Source organism: Mastigoproctus giganteus, chromosome 5, assembly GCF_048544385.1.
Source record: "Mastigoproctus giganteus isolate SK-2022 chromosome 5, ASM4854438v1, whole genome shotgun sequence".
In the NCBI taxonomy this organism is placed as follows: domain Eukaryota; kingdom Metazoa; phylum Arthropoda; class Arachnida; order Uropygi; family Thelyphonidae; genus Mastigoproctus; species Mastigoproctus giganteus.
Window position 1 is genome coordinate 10,555,616 of NC_143579.1, and position 20,804 is coordinate 10,576,419.

General features: G+C 36.9%; 1 protein-coding gene across 1 annotated transcript in view; it reads right to left on the reverse strand.

Annotated features, from left to right (window-relative positions):
• LOC150085165 (RUS family member 1) overlaps positions 1-20,804 on the reverse strand; it is a 173,910-nt gene that overhangs the window by 108,978 nt on the left and 44,128 nt on the right. The window contains exon 4 of the mRNA XM_090373057.1: positions 13,479-13,524. Coding sequence (XP_090229183.1) covers positions 13,479-13,524 — 46 coding nt within the window. The remainder of the gene's footprint in view (positions 1-13,478; positions 13,525-20,804) is intronic.

Sequence of the window (20,804 nt, forward strand, 5' to 3'; positions counted from 1 at the left end):
TGCAAAAAAAACTTATCTAACTTCAATTGAACAGTGGTGGCTTTCTTCCTTTCCTCCATGATTTTGCGATAACAATCAATTTGCTTATCTAACCCTCAACGAACGTTCATGCTTCTCTCTGCATCTGGATCAATCTCTAGTATGAGTTCTTTTGCTTTTTAAAGTGTATTAAATAGTTCAAGTTTTTTGAATGAAATTTCTTTGGGAGCAAATTGCTTTTCTTTTGCTTCATTTTCGTCTTCTTCCTCGTATGCATGTTGATGCTCAATTTCAAGATCGTCGTTACTTAAGTCTTTTGAATGCGATTCCAATAATTCTCTAACGTTTTCTGAATCTACTTCCTCAAAGCCGAGGTCTTTTCCAATTGTAGTAATTTCATCAATAACTTTGTTGACAGGATTAATGAAACCGCAAAAATCATTTGCGCATTCAGGCAAAAGATTCTGCCAGACAGCTCTCATGCAGCTGTTCGTCATTTCTTCCCACAATTTGTGTATGTTCTCAACTGCTTCTTTAATATCATAATATTAAAGAAGTTTAATATTAATAATAAAATAATAAAAGAATATGAGTTACCAGAGCAAATTTCAATTTCAGAGTGGTATGGGGTGCTGCTGTCGAGCATTTTGGAGTCGATTCCCATTCATTTAAGTTAGAAGACCCTGGTGAGTGCGTGTCACGTATTTGCCGCTTTAGGCGCCGTTGTGAGTTGCCAAGCACCGCAAAAAAAAACAGCGCACTAATCAAATTTGATAACGCATATATTAAGGGGATAGTATCAAAAAATTTTTTTGCACTAATTAAAACCGCATTGTTCAAAACCGCATTAATCAAGGGTTTCCTGTACTACACTAAGCTTATGCTATCGTGTAAAAATGGCGGGAATTCTCGAACGGTACTTCTACGGACTCGTAAGTATTGATTAGCTTCCAAATCTCGCTATCTCAATTTAGAATAAACTAAGGATCCTGACTAGGTCTATAATCTACTTATAGAAGATAATTTGATATAACAATTGGTTAATAAATCGACTAAATTTGGTTAAAAAAAAAAGACCTCTCGTTCAATTTGTAACACGTGGATTTGATACCGTTACCGATACTAAGTAATACCTACAAAATCTCTGTCTAAATTAAACTTTAAACTAAGTATCGTAACTAGGAATATAAAGCTACTCTAGAAAATAAGTTAATATGACAATTTAAGCTAATAAATTAGAAAATAAATCAGGAAAAACTTCTCTGTTCCAAGAGCTTAAAGGAGCTACGTCTGCACAGGCTAACCTCGCACGCAGACCCCAGACTTATTTCCCTTATTTCAGACTTATTTTAGCTACGATATTTGAAGTGCCAGTCAAATCCATTAAAAGCGGATATTGTTAAGATATCAGAGACAGATATAAACAGTGCAAAATTAGAATTTGGGGAATACAATGTGTACAGGAAGGATAGGCAGTTTGGCGTGACATAAGCACTGGGAAAGCAAAAATGAGAGTAGGAGTGTGATATAGGCCTAATGACTCAGATGAGTATAATGAAATATTGTGCAGAGAAATGGAGTGGGCCAGTAAATCAGAGTGTCTTATAATGGAGGATTTTAACTTCCCAGATAATGACTGGAACTTGTGGGCTGGCCATTCCCACACCAGCAACACTTTTGTGGATTTACTGGATGATTGTTTTCTACAGCAACATGTTAGATAGACAACCAGAAAGCATAATACACTTGATCTGCTTATAAGCAGTGATTATTCATGCTTAAGAATTTGCAGATAATGAAACCAATAGGTGGTAGTGATCACAGTGTACTGATATGGGATTTACTTAAAGATGTAACTACCATCAGGGGTAAAGGGAAGGTTTTTTGCTTTCATAGAGGTGACTACAATGGTCTCAGTAAGTTTTTATTCTGTACAGTAGGACCAACTGATGATGTTTCCAACAGCAAATTCTAAATGGGAAGCATTCAAGGAAGTAATTGTGGAAACTATTAGGCTTTTCATACCGATTAAGAAATGCTGTTCGAGGTTTAGGCCTAAATAAATGTCAGATGAACTAATGAGACTCGTGGCAGAGAAGAAAAATGCATGAGATGCATATAAATTATCAGACGACACAGAAGACTATGGTAGATATAAGGTAGTCGTAATCAAGTCATGAAAAAGGTTAAGCAAGTGAGAGCAGATTATGAGAAATCTTTGGCAAAGGATGCTAAGAAAAACAATAAGAAATTCTTTAGTTACATAAACTCTAGAAGGAAGGGCATGAATCAGATTGGTACACTTGATATTGATGGTTTGACTGTTGATGATCCTGCTCAGATAGCAAACAAACTGAATGAGTATTTTGCATCTACATTCACACATGAAAAGTTATTAAGGGAGGAGAATGCCAGAAGAAGTTTATCAAACTGCAATAGAGTGCTTAATGATTTTGTAATAGTTGAGAGCATAGTGGAGGAGAAATCATTGTAGTTAAACATAAGAAAGGCATCCGGGGTAGATGGGATCTATCCAGTTATACTAAAATGAGGTAGCAAGAGAAGTAAACAAAGCCTTAGACATAATTATGAGAGCATCCTTGGACTCAGGGAAGTTCCCAAGGCCTGGAGATGTGCAAATGTATCCCCAATTCACAAAGGGGATCTAAGGGTGACAGGAGTAATTACAGGCCAGTTAGTTTTACTTCTGTTCGGGAGAAAATAATGGAATCACAGGTTAAAGATGCATTACAGGATCATCTAGACAAGGCTGCAGTAATAATTAAGACACAGCATTGGTTTGTTAAGGGAAAGTCTTGACTGACTAATTTGACTGAATACTATGACGTTGTCACAAAGAAACTGGAAGCAAAAAATAATTTTGACATCATATACAGCAGACTCCCGATTTTCTGAGAGAGAGAGAGAGAGAGAGAGAGAGAGAGAGAGAGAGAGAGAGAGAGAGAGAGAGAGAGAGAGAGAGATGGTAAAAAAAAATTCCCAGATAATTGATTTTCTGGTTAATAAAAAAATACAGTAAGTCCCCGACATACATAAGAGATACATTCCAGGATTTCTAACCTAAGTCGAATTTTACGTAACTCAGGAAGGACTAATAAAATATTGCTGCTATATCCTGATATGCCAAAATTACAAAAACCATATAATATCCTCAGAAGATTAAAGAAAAATAGTTATATATTTTTAATTAGTTCAATTCAAAACTTTATCTGGGGACAGCGGTGAAGTAGGCAGAGTGGCACATAAGAAAGGAAAACATAAAAGGAAGAAAAAACACATGTTATTGTACTTTAAAAACAGATATGTATTTCGTAGCCCTGGTAATTATAGTTTTTTTTTTTTTTTTTTTTTTTATGTAAACCCCAAACACGAGAGGTATTAGAACCTATAACACTTAGTACTGTGCTTGGGATGGAGGATGAGAAGATGAAAGAAGATATTTGTTGACATTGGACTTGATATTACATAAACCAGCAATTGAACGAATAACAAGGAAGATGAAAAGTTGGTTCTGCGAGTTGGACAGTAAATGGATGTTGGTTGGACTATTTTGAAAGAGAGAGAGCGGGAATTATAGAAGCCAATTCAGAAGAACAGTGCCAATGCAAGTATATGTAGAAGATGCATGCAGCAGAAACAGCACATCTATGAGATAGCGATTAGAGAGAGTCTGTTAGAGATGAATCATTAATTAACTTAACTGCCCTCTTCTGAACGGAATCACGAAGCCTGAGAGAGATTTAGGGGGCACCACTCCAGATATGGGAACAATATTGCATTGTAGGGCGGATTTGCAATTTGTACAGAGTGAACAGCTGTTTGGAAGAAAAGTAACGCTGAGAGCGAAAGAAAAAAACCAAGTTTTTAGATGCAGAGGAAGCAATATTTGTAATGCACTTGTGCCATGAGAGATTAGAAGTCAGGGTAATCCCCAAAAGAGATATATCATTTTGCTTAGAAATCGGAGTATCACCAAAGATAAGCATAAGAGGAGAAGAATCCTTTTTGCGGGATATAAGACTAGGCTGAGTTTTAGAAGGATTGAAATGAACTAAGTTGTCTTTGTCCCACTGGAGAATTACCTGGACATCGGCATTTAAGGAATAGGTAGTGGATATTCGAGAAGGTAAAGCTGATTCAGCAGGACGAGGTTTCTCAAACTGGAAAGAGGAATGCAATGTGCTATAATCAGCAAAATTATGGATAGGATTTCCGGTCAATGGAAGAAGGTCATTAATATACAAGAGGAAAAGAGTGGGGGAAAGAACTGAACCTTGCAGGACACTGGCATTAGTGGAGAAGTTAGAAGACAGAGAGCCATCTACCATCACCCTCAGTGAGTGATTAGAGAGAAAACTGGATAACCAATTACAAAAAACAGTTGGCAAACCATAAGATGGAAGCTTGTTTATAAGACCTTTATGCCAAACACGATCGAAAGCCTTTGAGATGTCAAGAGCAACTGCTTGTGTTTCACCGAACTTTTCCATTGAATTAGTCCATAAATGGGTAACATAGGCCAGAATATCACCAGTGGATCGGCATGGATGGAATCAACACTGGCGATCATTGATTAGATGGAAGGTTTCTAGGTAGTTTAAGAGTTGGCAGTTAATTGATTTCTCCATTACTTTTAAAAGAATAGAAGTAATTACAATGAGACGATAACTGGATGGGAGGGATTTCTCAACCTTTTTTAAGAACTGGCTGGATATGAGCAAATTTCCAAGCAGAAGAAAAAACACCTTTGGAATAAGAAAGTGAAAAAAGGCGGCAAAGAACAGGTTTTGAGAACAAGTGGAGAAATACCATTGGGAGCTAGAGCTTTCTTAGCATCAAGATTCGTCAAAATCCTTCTGACGGAAGACCACAAGAGGCATTGAATGGAGCGTGTTGGGAATGGTGGGAGGTGTTTTTCCAAGATCATTAATACATGAGTTGAACATGTAAAGAAAAATGGGATGCTAGCAGGTCAGCTTTATCCTTGGCTGAAGTGACAACAGAACCATCTGGTTTGGACAGAGGTGGGAGTTGAGATGGGCAAAAGTTGCGGCCAATAGCTTTGGCAAGAGACCAGAATGTTCTGCTACCATCAGGGCAAGAAGCAAGTTTTCTACTCATAGCCTGTTCAAACTCTAGTTTGGACTGATTAACAATTGTTGCGAATAGGCAGAAAACGAAACTGAAGAATTAGAAACAAGCAATTTATGATATGCAATGTTCTTCTCTTGAACAGCCTTAGCAAATATATTGGAAAACAAAGGTTTAGATAGAGGATAAGATTTTAAAGTGGAGTGTGGGATAATGGATTCCATTCCTGCAAGAATAATTTCATTGACACGATCTCAGCAAACGTTGACATCAGAAGTAGTAATAGTAGTGGCATGTGATGCAAGAAAGCAAGTGTATGAGCTTATGCTGCATCAGCCAAAAAAAAAAAAGTTTTGAAACAGTAATCCGACCAAGGAAAAGAAGGAAAGAAATCTCGCAGGTCATCCCATTTTGCATTCTTGTAATGCCAAACAATATGAAGTTGGAATAGCCATGAGATAAAGGCTCCATTGGAGAAGAGAAAATCGCCAATTTGTGATCTGAGGTGCTTAAAGGACCTCTCACTTTGATCGTGTACTTAGAAGGGTTGTTTGTGAGAAAAAGATCAAGCTTGTTGGCTGTACGGTTAGGGTCGTCTGGTATTCTTGTAGTTAAATGAACAATCTGTGCATGGTCATTAGTAATTGCAAAAGCTTCAGAATCTCGACCAGCTGGGTCGGTGTGACTAGAAAACGGAAGCCAGCTGGAGTTGTCAACATTAAAATCAGCAAGGAAAATTACCCCACTGTTAGGAAAGTTGGACTGGAGAAAGTCAAGGTGCAAAGAGAAGAAGTCAAAGAGCTCCAAGTGATTAGTGGAGTTGGGAGAACGGTAGAGACAACAGATGAATTTGACGCAATGAGGTAGAGACATTTTAAGCCAGATAAGATCGAAAAGAGGAGAATCCAAATTAGATGTCTCTGACAGGGATCGGAACGGACATATGTACATCTACCATCTTTGAGGCAAAAGGAATCATACAGCGAATAATTTGGGTAACTGAGATGAGCAGAAGTTGAATCAACCGATAACTGAGATTCTGTCAGGAAAAAGTACATGGGGATTGGCAGACTGCAAGTGGAAATACACACCACTCAGATTAGAATTGAGACCACATATATTTGTGAAATGAATTAGGAAGTCTTTGGGAAATTTAGATCTTTTCGCAGATAAGCTTACTCTATTAGTTTGACAATTCATGGTGTATTCAATAGTAAGAATAAGTGAGTGGGACATGATGTATTAAGTAATGAAATTTTTGGATATGGCATACAAATGGTAAGGATATACCTAGATCCTTGACATAATGTGGCCTCGACAATGCCACTGGTCTCTATCTGGCCGAGTAGAGGAAGCAAGATTATACACTAGCTGATCCAGAAGCCTGCTAGAGAGTTAGTAATAGGTTCGGTCTGGAGTACTAACTAGTGGCCGATGTGCGAACATCATTTTAGAGCTGTACCCTCGAAATGTAAGGAAGACTGGATCTTTCCATGATGTTCATCATAACCTCAAAAATCATCAATCATACTGCATGATGGAAGATATGGGGAAGAATTGACCGGAACTTAGCTCTGGAGACTAAACATGGGTTCCAGCACTTCAAGCCTCCAATAAGCAAAGTAGTGGTATTACACCGATTGATGAGAGTCATTTACCACCTAGTACTGCCTGGTAACACAGTAGGGGGCGGCATTCCTCCATGTGGTGTGGGCACCACACTTCGACCCCTGTTTACTTTGGTTCACACCTGGATGGTCACACACCGTATGCTTGTGCATGGTGGTTATACCCAGGATTACTAACATCCCACCATCATGAAGGTGCAAGCAGAGGATTTGGCTGTCACAGACTGTCCAGACTTTGCCTAAACTGGGTCCACTTGACTTGAGTATCACCGGAATATCAGTTCCATCAGCGTTTTAGACTCCCAGGTAGCAAGTACAGCTTGTCTGGCATATCTGAGAGAATGTCTATGACAACCTCAAGGACTATTATAGTTGACTTCACTGGTGCTGATCGCTTCACCACTTCTCATATTCTGTCTTTCTCTTTTATTGTATTCACCGTTGCCACTGACAAATCTGAATTCTGTGCTATACTTGTTGATGTTTGGCCATTTTCATACATCCTTATTATTTTAATTTTCTGATTCAACTCAATTGCTTTCCTTTTCTTGATAGATTGACTAGTACCACTATCACTTATTTTCTTAGTTGGCACCACGATAACAGTCAAAATTAAATTTTCTGAAAAAAAATAATCACAGGGTTAAGGCAAAAACTCATTATTATCTCCCCCATGCAAGCTCGTATTTTACTAAAGCACATTTCTTGAGATCACTACCATAAAACAATAAAGAAAATTTGCAGTTTCTGGTTTATTGGGCTTTTCTGTTAGCAAAATCTATTATAAATGGATAATAAACTCAATCCTATTGCATTTGCAATAATACCGATAGTTGGAATTGTGTGGGTTTTTACTTACAGTATTATGGTGAAATGAGTTCCCCTTCACTGAAATTTTCAGTCATATAAAAAAAAATATATATAAATAACATAATGTAAATCCGAAACTACATAAGTCGGGCTGTATTGAAAAATGTTCAGCAACCTACGTAAAAAGTAAGGCAATAGATAAAAAACATACCATGCACTACTCGCGTGTCCAATATGTGAGTAGTGTGTATTGGACACGCATTTATTTTTTATGATGTCAATTTTAAATCTAATAGCATACCTTTATTTTTTACAATGTTACGTATGGTTTGGTCACCAACATTATAATGCACTTTTAGACATTTAATTAACAAACGCACCGTTTTCAAACTTTTGAATAATTGAAGTTTTTGCTTAATTGAAAAGCACAACTCTTCCGTTTGCACATCATTTTCGTGGTTCCTAAACAAAAAAAAAAAAAAAAGTTACTATAAAAAAAAAAAAAAAAAATTCCAACATTGCTGACATTAATAACGCACTACTAAAGGTCACAACCTTCGACAGGTCACAACAATCGACGCAACGCACTAAAAGAAACAAGTTTTTTTTTTTTTTTTTTTTTATCAGCGGGGGTTGCAAGTTAATAGGTACACTAATCTCCGAATGATGACTTATAACGCCGCTTCTTGTTACTTATTTACAACTTGCAAAACATCTGTTTAGACCTATTCTAATTATTATTGACCTATTCTAATTATACCTGTTTCTAATTATTATTGACCTATTCTAATTATATCTAAATATATCTGTTTAGACCTATTCTAATTATACTTGAATTTTATGATTTCTGGTTGACTTTTTTTTTTTTTTTTTTCATTTGGAGTCTTGAAGTGTCCCGATTAATCAACAGTCTGCTGTACTTGGATTTCAGGAAAGCTTTTGACACTGTTGTGCATGGAAGACTACTATACAATTGGAGCAGTATGGTATTAAGGGTAAGTTGCTACAATGGATGAAAGGGTGGTTGAGTGGTAATCAATGGATGCTGCTCTTTGTGACGGAAGAAGTGCAAATGTATCACCAATTCACAAAGGGAGATCTCAGGGTGACACGAGTAATTACAGACTAGTTAGTTTAACTTCTGTTCTGAGAAAAATAATGGAGTCACTGGTTAAAGATGCATTGCAGGATCATCTAGACAAGGCTGCAGTAATAATTAAGACACAGCATGAGTTTGTTAAGGGAAAGTCTTGTCTGAATAATCTGATTGGATGCCATGATATGGTCACAAAAAAACTGAATGCAAAATTAATTTTCATATATCATATACTTGGATTTCAGGAAAGCTTTTGACAATGTTGCACATGGAAGACTACTGTACAAATTGAAGCAGCATGGCACTAAGAGCAAGTTGCTACAATGGATGAAAGGGTAGTTGAGTGGGAGAAGACAGCAAGTGGTAATCAATGTACGCTGCTCTTTGTGGACTAATGTTATTGGTGGAGTCCCCCATGGTTTGGTGTTGGGCCCACTGTTATTTTGTATATTTATCAATGATATTGATGAAGTTATATCAGGCTTAATGTCGAAGTTTGCAGACGATACAAAGGTTGGCAGAGTTGTAAATGACAGTAATGGCAGTGTGCTACTGCAATAGGATATAGAAAGGTTCGGCAGATGGGCTGAGAAGTGGCAACTGAAGTTTAACATTGACAAATGCAAAGTACTGCATATGGTAGAAGTAACCCCAGAGAAATGTACAAACTGTGTGGTACTACGCTTAGGGTGGTAGAAAATGAAAAAGACCTTGGAATAATTGTGCAGTCAGATATGAAATTTTCAGAGCAGTGCAGACAGGCTGCCAGAACAGATCATGGGGTATTGTCAATGATATAGAGGAATTTTGCTAGTAGGAAAAATGAGGTGATTATCCCTTTGTATAAGGCAATGGTCAGGCCACATCTTCAGTACTGCATACAAGTTTGGAGGCATCATTTTAGGAAGGATGTAGAGTTGCTTGAGTGAAGAGAAGGGCAACAAGATTGGTGAGGGGAACAAAGGGTTCCTCTTACCAAGGAAGGCTTAAGTTCTTCAAATTGCAATGTCCGGAAACTAGGCACCTGCAAGGTAATCTCTGATTGAGGTGTATAATGCCTTGAATGAGTTGAGCAGGCTTGATTCTGATGGGATTCTTCCTCTTGCTCATTACAAACCTGAGAGGGCATAAATTCAAATTGAGGAAAGACAGTTATACAATAATAATGTGGAAATTTGCCTTTAGCCAGTGGGTAGTTGATTGCTGAAACAAACTTCCATCTGTTGTTGTGGAAGTTGAAAGCTTTAATAAATTCAAGGAGAAACTGAACAAACTTTTAGAGGGAACAGATGTGTGAAATGGAGGTTTTTTTTTTTTTGGCTGATGCTACATAAGCTTACTTGCATCACATGTCTCCTCTACTACTACTACTACTAATATATAGATAGCCTATATGATATGTATCAAACAAAATAATAACAATTGCTGAATTTTTATTTGTATGGTAATAATTATGGTTATAAGGAAACTACAAACTGTTCTTAAAAGCACAAACTATAAACTTTCATGAAAATTCATTGACTGAGGGTCAAGTTATTAAATGCTGACACACAAAGAAATAATAATTACCAGATTTCTATTGATTTGATTTTAATGAAATTTGGGATAGTTTGACAAATCCCTCTAAAAGAGCTAAATACAAAATTTTATCAAAATCTACCTAGTACAGTTATTATGTGCAGATTTAAGGACAAATAAATCAGAAGTGTGGGATTTCTGTTGGTCCAGTTAGAACCAATAGAAATTTGGATTATACCAATAAATTCTAAAAGAGTAAAATTTTATGAACACCAATCCATTATGAATCAGATCAATTCATGCAGACAGGCATACAAATGAACATAACATAGTAAAGACAACAGAAGCTTTATGCATATATTAATATGCCTAAAATTCACTAAAAACAAACCACCGTTAAGAGAAAGTGAATTATCACACAATTACACAATAATAATAAAACAGGTTTATTTTCATCATTATGTTACAGAACTTTTGGCAATCGAGAACAAAGGAAGACTACTGTACAAATGCAACATGGAAGACTGCTGTACAAATTGGAGAAGTATGGTATTAAGGGTAAGTTGCTACAATGGATAAAGGGATGGTTGAGTGGGAGATGACAGAGTGGCAATCAATGGACACTGCTCTTCGTGGTCAAATGTTATTGGTGGAGTTCCCCAGGGTTCAGTGTTGAGGCCCATTGTTGTTTTATATATTTATCAATGATATTGATGAAGGTATAACAGGTTTAATGTCCAAGTTTGCAGATGATACAAAGGTTATCAGGGTTGTTAACGACAGTAAAGACAGTATTCTACTCCAACTGGATCTAGATAAGTTGTGCAAATAGGCTGAGAAATGGCAACTGAAGTTTAATGTTAACAAATGCAATGTACTGCATATGGGTAACAATAACCCAAGAGAAACGTATCAACTGTGTGGTACTACACTCAGGGAAGTGGAAAGTGAAAAAGACCTGAGGTAATTGTGCAGTCAAATATGAAGTTCTCTGAGCAGTGCAGACAGGCTGCCAAGGCAGGTCATGGAGCCTTGTAAATGATATATAGGGATTTTCCTAGCAGGGACAGGAGGTGATTATCCCGTTATACAAGGCAATGGCCAGGTCACACCTAGAGTACTGGGTGCAGGTCTGGAGGCCTCATTTTAGGAAGGATGTAGAGTTGCTATAACGAGCGCACAAAGAAGGGCAACAAGATTGGTGAGGGGAACAAAGGGGTGCTCTTATAAAGAAAGGCTTAAGTTCTTCAAACTGCAGTGCCTGAAGAGAAGGCACCTACGAGGTAATCTGATTGGGGTGTATAAGGCCTTGAATGGGATGGGCAAGCTAAATGCTGATGGGATCCTTCCTCTTGCTCAGATTAAGAACTTGAGGGGGCATAGATTCAAATTGAGGAAAGACAGTTGTAGAATAGATGTGCAGAAATTTGCTTTTAGCCAGTGGGTAGTTGATTGGTGGAACAGACTTTCACCTTTTGTTGTGGAAGTTGATAGCCTAAACAAATTTAAGGCTGAGCTGAACAGGCATTTGGAATGAATGGGGGGTGAAATGGGAGGGGTTTTTTTTTATTTTTTGGCTGATGCTGCTGTATAAGCTTGCTTTCTTGCATCGTATGCCTCTACTAATGCTAATGCTAAATATCTCTAAAAGAGCTAAATACAAAATTTTAATACAAAATAAGAATTGTGGGATTTCTATTGGTCCAGTTAGAACCAAAAGAAATTTGGATTAGCCCAATAAATTCTAAAAGAGCAAAATTTTATGAACACCCATCCATTATGAGTCAGATCAATTCATGCAGCCAGGCATACAGATGAAGATAACATGGTGAAGACAACAGGAGCTTTATGCATATATGTTAATATGGCTAAAATGACTAAAAACAAACCACCATTAAGAGAAAGTGAATTATCACACAATTACACAATAATAATAAAACAGATTTATTTTTATCATTATGTTACAGAACTTTTGGTAATCAAGAACAAAGGATTATAAAACCTTTGAGGCCTCTTGTACAGAGTATCAGTGCATGTGGAACATATGCACTAATATTAAGGATCACATGAAATAATACTCCACACAAAAAGTAATATATATATATATATATATACACACACACACATCACTGTAATACATTTCAGCAAGGTACTAACATCATGCCAACTAAGCTAACTGCCAATTATGCTTTGTCTCTTTGTGGAGCATTACTGCATGTGATCAAGGTTCTGTAATATAATGCTAAAAATAAACCAGTTTTATTATCGAGGAATAATTCTGTGGATAATTCTCTTTCTATTAATGAAAATAACCCACGAAGACAATGGCACATTTAAATGCATAATTAAGGAAACCAGCATTAAATTTAAACTTGAATGCTATCAGTTATCACTGCTATTTAGAGAAAGACTAGTTTTATTTCTCAAGGACATGTAATCTGACAAAAATGTAGCTCAAATCACATCTATGCAGTAAGCTTCAATTCCAGAAGAATCAGAAACTGTATTACATGAGTGATGAATTAAATGCAACAGAAGTTTTAAAATCTATTTAAGCGTTAACTCATTTAAGGTGTTTTAGGAAAATAATACTATTAGTGCCCAAAAAGAATTTTCAGGTTTTTCTCTCAAATAATCTAAAAACTGAACTGCATGTACATATTTTATGTCCTACTTATTCTAAATGATGAATTATAAAACTTCTATATGAGTAAATACCTACTAAGTAAAATTTTCAAAGATTAAAGCTGGAATAATTACCCCTGAATCCAAGTAAAAAGAATTCTTCCTAACATTCCTGTGCCATCTATTAAAAATAAAAAAAATGTTTAAAAAGTACTCAGAAAATCCCATTACCGTTTTTTTGAAATAACTGAAATGAAAATAACCCACGAAGACAATGGCACATTTAAATGCATAATTAAGGAAACCAGCATTAAATTTAAACTTGAATGCTATCAGTTATCACTGCTATTTAGAGAAAGACTAGTTTTATTTCTCAAGGACATGTAATCTGCCAAAAATGTAGCTCAAATCACATCTATGCAGTAAGCTTCAATTCCAGAAGAATCAGAAACTGTATTACATGAGTGATGAATTAAATGCAACAGAAGTTTTAAAATCTATTTAAGCGTTAACTCATTTAAGGTGTTTTAGGAAAATAATACTATTAGTGCCCAAAAAGAATTTTCAGGTTTTTCTCTCAAATAATCTAAAAACTGTGCTGCATGTACATATTTTATGTCCTACTTATTCTAAATGATGAATTATAAAACTTCTATATGAGTAAATACCTACTAAGTAAAATTTTCAAAGATTAAAGCTGGAATAATTACCCCTGAATCCAAGTAAAAAGAATTCTTCCTAACATTCCTGTGCCATCTATTAAAAATAAAAAAAATGTTTAAAAAGTACTCAGAAAATCCCATTACCGTTTTTTTAAGGCATCACTGAATTTATTCACAATTTTTATGAATAGGGAAAAGTTCCGTGTATATATGTGCATAAATACATAATACAAAAACATCAATGGTTACTTATTAACTTAATCTAGCATAATATGATGAAAAAGTCATTCAATTTTTGTGCTAACTAATGCCAAAGATAAAGATGTAAAGTAAAAAGTGTTTCCTATCATCCCTATTCAAATGCATCTGATGCATTTCCAGAAAAACCAATGTGGGCAAATGATGGCAATGAAATTTCAATCTCAAAGATACAAAGAAAACATTCAATAGTTAAAGTCTGCCAGCAAGATTGAATTACAACATCTGCATTTTTCTGCTAAGGCAAACTCAATTGTTATTTGTTATTTTGATTTTTAGGAGCATTAGCAACTAAGGCCATATTGCTCCGGGATATGCGGTGGTCAATCCCTGACCTTTCCACATCCTCCGTATTTGGTGGTGAGGGGCTCGAAACTCGGTCTAATCAAGAAGCGTGTGCTACGCACTGCTGCTCCTTCCCACCTGGCTACGGAAGCGCCTGGCAAACTCAATACAGTTGTAATTAAATTCAGTGCTTCAACAAAAGTATGAGGGCATCCAAGTGTGTAAAGGGAGATTGAATTAAATTAAATGATTAATAATTAAGAAAATTCTATATACGAATTAAAGAAAATAATGCATAATTAATATGTAATTTAAAAAATTAATATTGAACAATTAAAAACATTATTATGCTGTGGCCGGTGGTTAGTTGGTAAGCCGTTAAAGAATTAACAAAGATATACTGTAGTATATCCTTGTTAATTTGATATCAGATTATTGAAAATTCAATGTGTTTTGAAGCCACTACTGTTCCTCAACCAATGATATAGGTCAGGGAACAGCAATGACTTCAAAATGAGTTTTTATGTACTTTGTAGTACAGATTATTCAAAATACATCTAAAATGAAATTTGAAATCTGAATTGAGTCCCACAACTTGTGAATAACTTACCTTGCCTAAATCAAAAAAAAACAGCCAAAATTACTATAGGCAAAAATTATTGTAATCAAAATGAATGGAACAATATTAAAATTTGTATCATTTGGATGAAATGAAGGTAAAATTTACATATAGTATCATTATACATATATTGTAAAGCCGTAGCCTAGTGGTCAGGCGTGCGGGTGCATAAGTACACGTGATTTGAGTGACCGGGGTTCAAGCCCATGACTGCTGAATACGGTGCTGTTTCTTGTATACTGTCTATCATGTGAACTCCTCTGACCATTTGGTCATCCCGGAGTATAAACAGAAAATTTGTTTATTTATTTATTTATATGGAGAGTTTAAATTTTAGATTTCTATCCATCCATTTCCCAAGAAATGCATGCAAAATTACAGAGAAGTTATGGAGAACTAATGTTACAAGTGCACATAATCCATTTTGTTTATATCACAAGAGAGGGAAAAAAAAGAAAAAAAAATGCTCACTAACAATACAAAACATATGATTCCCAGTGCAGGTGCTGTGCACCTTCAGGCAACATGTGCAGGCTCATTTTGAGAAAGAAGAGAATGATAATAAATGTACTTCAGAGAAAAAATACTTGTGCATTAGAGGAATTAAAAAAAAAAATTAACTATTCCACTGAATGAATTCACAAAGAGGTACGTACATGAAATCTTTTTCAATTTCATATATGTAATAACAAAGAACATCTAGTTTCATTTTTGTTGCCATATTAGCCATGCAGCTTTTAATGTTCAAAGCTGTACATTAAAAGCACTGCTATTTATTATATATAACTGTACATGCCTTCTAAAGAGAGAGTATCCATACTTTGAAATATTCTTTGCTGCTTAATACTTGTAATATATACTAAAAAGGGTGACACACCTCAATCATACATCTCAACGAGTTGTACATTAAAACAAGCTTATTGTTGTTTATTATATATGACTATACATATATTCTAAACAGAGAATATCCATACCTTGGGATATTATTTACTGTTTAATAGTGGATTACATCAAATTATCAAATGGGGATTGTGATGTAATCCATGCAAAAAAAAGGCGATAGTCCTCTCTTCTAGTATTGCTGCTCATTTATTAAATTCATAACATAGTGGTTTTTTTCTTTTTTTTTTGTTAGTTGTTGGCGCATCGGCTTCTGTGGCCATAATGCACCTCCCAAAGTTTTTACACTACTCTGATCCAAGCCTGAGGCAGGATTCGAACCTGCGACCTTTGGGTTGCCAGGCGAGTACTTTACCCACCCGGATAGCGCAGTCGGCTAACATAGTGTTAAAAGATCTTGCAGATTACAGCTATGTAAGATATTCGCAGAGTGCTGTGAACTGTTGTTGCGGAAGTTGATAGCTTAAATAAATTCAAGGCAGAACTAGACAAACATTTGGAATGAATGGATCAGTGAAATGGGAAGGTTTTTTTTTTTTTTTTTTTTTTCTGCTGATGCTGTACAAGTTTGCTTTCTTGTATCATGTGCCTCTACTAATGCTAATGCTAACTGTTGACCAATTTGACATTAAAACAGCTGAGAGAGAAGAGAGAGAAAGAATTTCCAGTGTGTGGGCAGAGCTATAAAACTATATGTTTGATTACATTTGTGAAATTTTACCTTGGTTGTGTGAAATTAAATCTATTATTTGCATGCATAAATTAAGTTGCTATTTACAGAAGAGATTAAACCATGAAGCTGCTTCAGGAGTGTTAATCTCATTTTCAATACTACTTTGCTGAGATAAGAGATATAAAAATTTCATCAAATACCTCCAACATTCAAATTAAACAGTTCTAACAACCTGCACCGAACAAGTGAAAAGAACTTTAATATTTAGTAAGAGAGTAAACACAATTAAACTAAAAATGTAAACTGACACTAGGCACAAACATTCAAGATAAAACAATTTATTTAGTACAAACACAGAACATAGACACAGCAGCTTTCATCTACTGTATGCAGCCTTTATCAACTGACTGATCACCAGAAAGCAGTGGTTTTAAGTAGTAGTAGTCGCATGTGATGCAAGAAAGCAAGTGTATGAGCTTATTCAGCATCAGCCAAAAAAAAAAAAAAAAAAAAATCACACCATTCCCTCCAAATGCTTGTCCAGTTCCTCCTTAAATTTATTTAACCTGTCAACTTCCACAACGACAGATGGAAGTTTGTTCCAGCAATTAACCACCCGCTGGCTAAAGGCGAATTTCCGCACATCTATTCTACATCTGTCTTTACTTAATTTGAATTTATGGCCCCTTAGGTTTGTAATCTGAACAAGTGGAAGGATCCCATCAGAATTCAGCGTGGTCAACCCATTCAAGGCCTTATACACCTCAATCAGATCACCGCGCAGGTGTCTAGTCTCCAGCCACTGCAATTTGCAGAACTTAAGCCTTTCTTGGTAAGAGGATCCCTTCATTCCCCTCACCAATCTTGTTGCCCTTCTCTGTACACGCTCAAGTAAATCTACATCCTTCCTAAAATGAGGCCTCCAGACCTGTACGCAGTACTCAAGGCGTGGCCATTGCCTTATACAGAGGGACAATCACCTCCTTCTCCCTGCTAGCAAAATTCCTATATATCATTGACAAAACCCATTGACCTGCCCTGGCAGCCTGTCTGCATTGCTCAGAAAAGTTCATATCTGACTGCACAATTACTCCAAGGTCTTTTTCATTTTCTACCACCTTAAGTTTAGTACCACACAGTTGGTACATTTCTCTGGGGTTACTTCTACCCATATGCAGTACTTTGCATTTGCCAAGGTTAAACTTCAGTTCCCACTTCTTAGCCCATCTGGCCAAATTATCTAGATCCTGTTGCAGTAGCACACTGCCATTACTGTCATTAACAACCCTGCCAACCATTGTATCATCTGCAAACTTCGACATTAAGCCTGATATACCTTCATCAATATCATTGATAAATATACAAAACAACAGTAGACCTAACACTGAACCCTGTGGGACTCCACTAATAACATTAGTCCACAAAGAGCAGCACCCATTGATTACCACCCTCTGTCTTCTCCCACTTAACCATCCTTTTATCCATTGTAGCAACTTACCATTAATACCATTCTGCTCCAATTTGTACAATAGTCTTCCATGTGCAACAGCGTCAAAAGCTTTCCTGAAATCCAAATATATGATATCAAAATTATTTTTTGCATCCAGTTCCTTTGTAATCACATCATAATATCCTATCAAATTTGTCAGACAAGACAAACCCATGCTGTGTCTGAATTATTGCTGCAGTCTTGTCTAGATGATCCTGCAATGCATCTTTAACCAGTGACTCCATTATTTCACCAGGAGCAAAAGTTAAACTAACTGGTCTATAATTACTCGTGTCACCCTTCGATCCCCCTTTGTGAATTGGGGATACATTTGCACATCTCCAGTCCGTGGGAACCTCCCCTTGAGTCCAAGGATGCTCTCATAATTATGGCTAAGGGTTTGCTTAGTTGCTTTGCCGCCTCCTTTAATATAACTGGATAGATTCCATCCACCCCAGGTGCTTTTCTTATGTTTAACTTCAACAATTTCTCCTCCACTTTGCTTTCAGTTATTACAAAATCATTAAGTATCCTGCTACAATTTGATAACCTTCTGATATTTTCAAACCTTAATAATTCCTCATGTGTGAATGTAGATGCAAAATATTCATTCCGTTTGTTTGCTATCTGAGCAGGATCATCAACAGTCGAACCATCGATGTCAAGTGGACCAATCAGATTCATCCCCTTCCTTTTAGAGTTTATATAAGTAAAGAAATCCTTGCTGTTTTTCTTAGCATCTTTTGCCAAGGATTTCTCGTAATCAGTCTTCGCCTGCCTAACCTCCTTTGTGACCTGATTACAGACTAGCTTATATCTGCCATAGGCTTCTGAGTAGTTTGATAATTTATATGCATCCCATGCATTTTTCTTCTCTGTCACGAGTCTCATTAGTTCATTTGATAACCATTTAGGCTTAAACCTTGAACAATATTTCTTAATAAGTATGAAACTTTTAGTAGCATCCACGATTAATTCCTTGAATGCTTCCCAGTTAGAATTTACTGTTGGTAACATCGTCAGTTGATCCCACTGTACAGAATTTAAAAACTGTCGGAGACCACTGTACTCACCTTTACGGAAGCAAAAACCCTTTCCTTTACCCCTGATGGTAATTAAATCTTTAAGTAAATCCCACATCAGTACACTGTGATTAATGCCACTTAGTGGTTCCTTTATCTGCAAATTCTTAATACACGAATGATCACTGCTGATAACCAGATCAAGAGTATTACTTTCTCTGGTTGTCTCTCGAACGTGCTGCTGCAGAAAACAATCATTCAATAAATCCACAAAAGTCTGACTAGTGTGTGAGTGACCAACCCACAAGTTCCAGTCAATATCTGGGAAGTTAAAATCCCCCATTATAAGACATTCCGATTTACTAGCCCACTCTATTTCTCTGTGCAATTGTTCATTGTACTCATTCGAGTCATTAGGCTTAAAACACACTCCTACTCTTATTTTTGCTTTCGCAGTGCTTATGTCACACCAAACTGACTCAACAGTGCACTGTTCATCTATATCAACTGGATGCACTTCTTTTGATTTTATGTTTTTCTTGATTTTAATTAACAGCATAATTTGATTTTAATTAACAGCATAACACCTCCTCCCTTTCTATCCTGTCTATCCTTTCTGTACACACTGTACTCCCCAAATTCCAGTTCAACATTCCTTATATGTGTGACACCACATCTCTGCTATCCCACCAATATCCGCCTTTGATGCCTTGACCAACACTTCAAATCATCACAATTTATTTTCTATACTTCTAACATTGGTATACATGCAAGCATATATGCTCCTACTCCTATTCCTAGTTACCCTAACACATCCCATATACCCAACTATTTCAGGATGATTGCCATCCGTCCCTGAAACAACCAACACCCCACGCTGCTACTTATTCTAATAGAAGTTGTGCAAGAATCACCTTCACCTCTGCCTACGGCTACTGTTAAACTATTAGTCCTTGTATCCCCCCAAGCTATCAGTTAACCACCCACTGGCTAAAGGCAAATTTCCGCACATCTATTCTACATCTGTCCTTTCTTAATTTGAATTTATGCTCAGAAAACTTCATATCTGACTGCACAATTACTCCCAGATCTTTTTCATTTTCCACCACCTTAAGGGTAGTACCACACAGTTGGTTCATTTCTCTGGGGTTACTTCTACCCATATGCAGTACTTTGCATTTGTCATTTTTGATTTTTTGTTTTTGATTTTTGTGAGTGTGTGAGTTGACCTTCAAATACGTAAGCTTTGTTTGTTTGTTTGGTTTTTAGGAGCATTAGCAACTAAGGCCATATTGGTCCGGGGACATGCGGTGGCCATCCCTGACCTTTCCGCATCCTCCATATTTGGTGGCTCACAGGTTCGAACCCCGGTCTAATCAAGAAGCATGTGCTATGCACTGCTGCTCCTGCTCACCTGGCTACGGAGGCACCCCAAATACGTAAGCACGTGAGGCCACGGTGGAGGGGGGGGTGGTGTGTGCAGAAGGGTGACGAAGGAGAGAAAAAGAGCAGTCTAGAGGGGGGGAGAAGGGGGGGTTGAGGTGGGCGAATAGTGTTGGCGGCTGCTGACCTCTCGAAGTGAGAGGCTCAAAGATGAGGTGTATACGAGTGCCAGTCTCTTTGATTATAGTTTTAGTGGCACTGATGTGAAAAGCCTATGATTTTAAGCATCACTGAGTGTAATTTCATGTCCCTCCTGCCAACAGTACACAGCTGATACTGAATGAGCAACGTCGGCTCTAGTGATAGCGATGTGGTGGTCCCTAAGACAGTCTTTGTTTGTTGTTGTTTGTTATTTGGGTTTTTAGGAGCATTAGCAACTAAGGCCATATTGCTCCGGGAATATGCGGTGGTCATTTCCTGACCTTTCTGCATCCTCCGTATTTGGTGGTGACGGGCTCGAACCCCGGTCTAATCAAGAAGCGTGTGCTACGCACTGCTGCTGCTCCTTCCCACCTGGCTACGGAGGCGCCCAAGACAGTCTTTCAAATGACAGATGGCTTCGCCAAACTTCAACTGCAATTTCTCAGCCCATCGACCCAATTTTCCTAGATCTTGCAGTAGCTCACCCTGATTACTGTCATTAATAAATATCGAAACATCAATATCATAAATAAATATTGAAATA